Source organism: Poromitra crassiceps (assembly GCF_964638095.1).
Source record: "Poromitra crassiceps genome assembly, chromosome: 9".
Taxonomy (NCBI): domain Eukaryota; kingdom Metazoa; phylum Chordata; class Actinopteri; order Beryciformes; family Melamphaidae; genus Poromitra; species Poromitra crassiceps.
This window is the reverse complement of record NC_139630.1, coordinates 2,875,428-2,880,931: the sequence shown is the minus strand read 5'-3', so window position 1 is coordinate 2,880,931 and position 5,504 is coordinate 2,875,428. Positions and strand designations below refer to the sequence as shown.

General features: G+C 42.8%; 1 protein-coding gene across 1 annotated transcript; it reads right to left on the bottom strand.

Moving 5' to 3' along the window:
• Positions 1 to 692: 692 nt before the first annotated feature.
• Positions 693 to 2,314, bottom strand: LOC310782968 (uncharacterized protein; the record flags this gene model as incomplete). The annotated part of the gene is made up of 3 exons (XM_083643744.1): positions 693 to 917; positions 1,080 to 1,171; positions 1,957 to 2,314. 3 exons carry the CDS (start codon positions 2,312 to 2,314, stop codon positions 693 to 695), a joined length of 675 nt encoding a protein of 224 aa, XP_083499870.1.
• Between the last annotated feature and the right edge of the window lie 3,190 nt (positions 2,315 to 5,504).

The following is a 5,504-nucleotide window of genomic DNA, read 5'->3' as shown; positions in this document are numbered from 1 at the left end:
GTAGAAAGATGCATTTGGGGTAGTTAAATCCCGCTTCCGGTCCATCGATCATTCAGGAGGAGTGCTCCAGTACACACCTGAAAAAGCCTGCAAAATAATAACCTCAGCCTGCATACTCCACAACATATGCACGATGTACCGGATGCCGCTCCCCAACATCCCTGACAACCGTGACCCTGAGGAGGATGGAGGCCCAGTCCCTGGCCCATGCAACACTGGCATCGAAGCCAGGAATCACCTCATTAGAAGGAGGTTCACCTAAGGGGTTTTCAAAGTCTGAGGCTGTGGGCCTCACCTCAGACACCTATGGGATCAAGGGTTTTGTTTTATGTGATCTCTGTTTCATAACTTATATAATTACCAATGTAATGATTTTTCACTTCCATTCACTGAGCCTCCCAATGGAAGCCTGCCTTTAAATAGTGCATGTGTTAATTTCAATCACAAATATAAAACTCAAAACATGATGTTGTATTTGAAAGAACATAATTCACTGTATATTTGATTATCTGTACTTTTATTTAATAAATAACATAACGGTGTACAGTTACAGTATAATAAATACATAAAACTAAACTAGATGTTTACATGAACTCATTGCTAAAGTACAGGCTCAACACATACTGGAGAAATGGAATATACAAAAATAAATAAATAAATTGCAATGCTCTGGCAGACCACCATAAAACAAACTACATGTAGAAGTTTTTATTTTTCATTTCAAGTTTCTCTTTGGCAATCAGCAACTTGTCTTTCTCTACTTGAAGAAGCTCCTCTTGGACCTTTCTCAGTAATGACACCTCCTTTAGCAGTTCTCTCTGGAGCATCACCATCTCCTGAGTGTCAGTCTTCCCCCTCACCGTTGAGGACTGGAAAAGGGTGTCTGGGAGAATCTGGGACAGCATGGGCTCCTCATTCTGTTAAAAAGAAGAACAATAAATAAAAATCAGTGAAGTCCACTATGTTACAGTAGATGTCAATGGTATTATATACTGAGTATATACCATTGACATCTATAGCCTACATGTAAGCTTGCATGTTTGCATAGTTTAGAGTGATTATGTTTGACAACAACCTACCTCTGATCCTTCAGCACAGAAGTCCTGTCCATTTAGTAGTGCCTCAGCCTCTTTTAGGTCCGTGGGGACGAGGTTATACACGTTGATAGTTCCTGAGGGATGGAGAATAACGTTACATCTCACACACATTACAGTGGTACCCTGCATCACACATTATGTTCGATGTTAACAGCAGCTGTTGTTCGTGTTGGTCTTTCAAACACATCATGGTGCCAATGTTACTACTGTAGCACTGTTCAGTGTGTGTTGGTGCTATTGCGTGTGTATACGAGGGAACATACACAGCCTGGTATACACACGCAATAGCACACAACACACACTGAACAGTCTGCTACACTACGTAGCGTTAGTAAGTAGTCTAGCTATAAACGGGATCATGTCTATGTTCCCCGGGTTCTATGTTCCCCGGGTTCTATATTCCCCGTTTTTCACTAACCCTAAACCTAACCTCCCCCAGACCCTAACCCAAAACCTAACCTCTCCCACCCCCCACGCCTAAACCTAACCTCCCCCAGACCCTAACCCAAAACCTAACCTCTCCCAGGGAACATAGCGGGGAACATAGGACCCTATTTGGGAAAAGCGGGGAACATAGGACCCGGGGAACATAGGACCTGGGGAACATAGGGATGACCCCCTATAAACAAAGCTAGACTACTTAGCGTTAGCGGACACCGCAACAAAGTAACGATGCTAACGTAGCATTATAGCTGTTAGTAACAGCTAGCTTACGTTAACATCGTAGCATTAAGCTAAGCTAATTTAGCTGTAAATTACAGCTAACACGTTAGCTTAATGCTACGATTACAGCCTGTAATAACAGCTAACAGCTAGCTTACGTTAGCATCGTAGCAGTTAGCCCCCAATGTTAACGTACCTGCTTGCTCAGTTGCCTCTCCACAGTCTCCAGTATCAACGCCTCCTCGGACTCCTTCCACCGCGGTTTCCCCGATGATGCCAAGCACTTTCTCTTCCAGACTATCCAGGCGGACATTTGAAACTCCACCTCCAGTCTTTTTTATTTCTCTGGCCCTCTCTGCTCCCTTCTTTTTTACTTGTGACTTTAAGTCAGCCCATTTCTTTTTGATACCATCGCTGTCTCTAAGCATCCCTCCCACCGATGACACTGCCTCAGCCACTTTGGCCCATCCCCTTATCTTGTTATCGGCTGTAACGCCAGCATTATCCATTTTTCCTAACAGTAATCTTTTTCTTACAATAATTTCTTCCGTCATAACTTCAAGCTCCTGCCTGGTGAAGTTTTTTGACCTCTTGCTATTATCCATGTTTGTTTTTAGGCAGAGACGACTGATACAGCTACGCTTCCTTCTCATTATTTTCCCGCGATATGGATTTGTATCTTCAGACAGGCCAATCAACCCATCAGTAAAAAAAAAGAAAGTATTAAGTCTGTCTCGAGAGATTACAGACAGGCAGACAGACTATCATTGACAAACGTATTTCTTTTTTATTAAATTAAATGTTGATTTCAGTCTTCTAGCCTCAATGCTAGCAAGCATAAACTGTAACCATATTATTAACCATAATAAATTCAGGCCCTATCTTAAGAAGTTCTTAAGAAGTTCTTAAGTAGGAAAATGTAAGAAGTTCGTAAGAAATTAGACTGTTCCTAAGAAAATATTGAGGAATTGCACTTAAGAACCTTCTTAGGAACTTCCTAAATTTTCCATTGGTGAATCCGGCCCCTGGTCGCTGCACTAGTGCTAGGGAGGACAAACCCGTTTGTGTGTTTTTCTGAAAAACATATTTGTAACAGTTTATGATGCACCTATCTTGTTATATTTACTAGTATGTGGCCAATAAACAACAAATCAAAAGTGTCCTGGCCAAAATCGTGCATTTTTTTTGTTTTAAATCAAATTTTAAGGGGAAATTAGGATTCATCACTCATTACATTGCCAAACGCCTGAAAAAGTGGGCCTCACGTCAAATGTAATTCATGCCTGGAAGGTCTTGGAAAACCCCTCACGCCCACACCCCAGCTCCGATTGGGCTGAAAATTTGCATGGCTGTTGGTTATTATCTGGGCAAGGTTATGGTCAGGTTGTTCAGTACTTGAACCACCTGGAAAATCCTGGAAACCACCTTGAAAGTCCTGGAAACCACCTGGAAACCACTTCATGCCCACACCCCAGGTCGGATTGGGCTAAAAATGTGCATAGCAGTGGGTTATTATCTGGGGAGGCCATAGCAGGTTGCAGTTCCTGAACCACCACACCCCCAAACACACACAGATTGAGCATAGCGCCACCTATTGGCAAACACAAAAAGCTGTTTATCTCGAGAACCGCTTGTCCGATTGACTTCAAACTCAAGGAGTGCACTTAAGGGGGCCCGATGGAGTGCACTGCTGAATTTTGTGCAAGTCGGCATAGCGCCACCTACTGGCAAACACAAAAAGTGGTTCATCTTAAGAACCATTTGTCAGGCTTCAAGCAGGAAAACACAAAAGCAGACTGACAACCAGGTAAGTGTAAAAAAATCAACAGTGGTTTTATTAATTGATCCAGGTAAGTGTAAAAAATCAAGTTTTTTTTTTATTAACCCATCCACCACCCCCCCACTTTGGAGGACATACTTTGTTTTTACATTACATTATTATATTACATTTTGATTTGACAAATAAGTACATACAAGTGTAAAAAATCAACAGTGGTTTTATTAATTGATCGTGGTGGGGCACTCCGTGCGCTCAGTGGGGGAACAGGCGGGCAGGCAGAGGATCCTGGGAACACACAGGGAAAAATGGATCAGGTTGGCAGGCAAAACAGGCAGTCAGGAATATTCACAAAAAGGTGCTACTGAGTTTAGATAAATTCTTTACGATGCTCAACTGGCTGGGTTACAAACCTGTGAATGGCAAAATGTTCCAGCAAGGACTGACAGGCCGAGGCAGTATTTGTAGGCCAGTGGTGATTGGTGGAGATGAGTAGCAGGTGGTTGAATGCTGATGCTGGCCAGGTGTGTGGAGCCTCCCACAGGTGGAGTCACAAGGATCCTGGGAACACAGGGAAAAAGGGATCAGGTTGGCAGGCAAAACAGGCAGTCAAGAATATTCACAAAAAGGTGCTACTGAGTTTAGATAGCTTCTTTACGATGCTCAACTGGCTGGGTTACAAACCGTGAATGGCAATGTTCCAGCAAGGACTGACAGGCCGAGGCAGTATTTGTAGGCCAGTGGTGATTGGTGGAGATGAGTAGCAGGTGGTTGAACGCTGATGCTGGCCAGGTGTGTGGAGCCTGTGGAGTCTAAAAAGTGGAAAAACGAGCACACTCGGAAAGTGAAACGGGTCCGGTGCAAGGCACAAGCACACAATCAATACGAAGAACAAGCCAGCACACAAGATGTATTTTTTCTCATTTAATTTACCTCAGTCCGGGGTACAGCACAAACAAGTTTCGGCGCTAGGCCTTCATCAGTGTAGTGTCTGTACCCCGGACTGAGGTAAATTAAATGAGAAAAAGGACATCTTGTGTGCTGGCTTGTTCTTCGTATTGAGCCTTTGGAGTCACAAGTGGAGTTGGGACACCATTTGTTGGATCGACTTCAAACCAGTGTCGAATGTTGTGCCATTCGGCATAGCGCCACCTACTGGAAAACAAGGGAAAACACAAGTATATGGCTAATCAACAACAAATCAATGGGTTATTATCTGGGCAAGGTCATGGGAAGGTTGTACACTCCTGGAACCACCTGGGAAGGCTTTCCCTGAAAATAGATGCAAGGCCATAACTGTAGTGGCTATTCGTCCTCAATCAATAAAAAATAAAAAAGATAAATCAAAGGCCACTGTATGCCTTGAGACTGGCAAAAAAACAAACAATACAAACATACACAGACAGAAAAACATCTTTGAACATCTGGGATCTCTGCATCAACCTGGAAAATAGAAAAAAACGTCAGAATCAAAGCTCTGAAAGAACATTTTGGGGAACTTTTTTTTTGTTTTTTTGTTTTTTTTTGAACAAACTATATACAGTTATATACAGACTGTTGACCAGCTAAGTCTAAGTCCTAGAATTAGCCTAGCCATCGCAGGTCGGTTCCATATGACATTCTTAATAACTACACCACCAGTACCATACGGCAATACCCAATGACTAAGGCTGTGACTAGCCCCACTGGCACCGTTAAGGGTATTCTCGGTGCCATCGGTTCCGTATGGTATTCTTAAAAATACCACCAATACCATATGGACCCTCCTCGATGACTCTATAGACAACAATAAAATTAGGTCAATTCACTATTCACTAACCACAGTCTATGTTTTACAAGATCATCAGAGTGCATCTGATACTGCTGGCTTGAAATGGCCCGCTCAGCAGTTCATACATCTACTACACCAACACTGGAGATCTATACTACGAATCTAAGTTTATGACAAACGTAGTCATCTAAGAGGG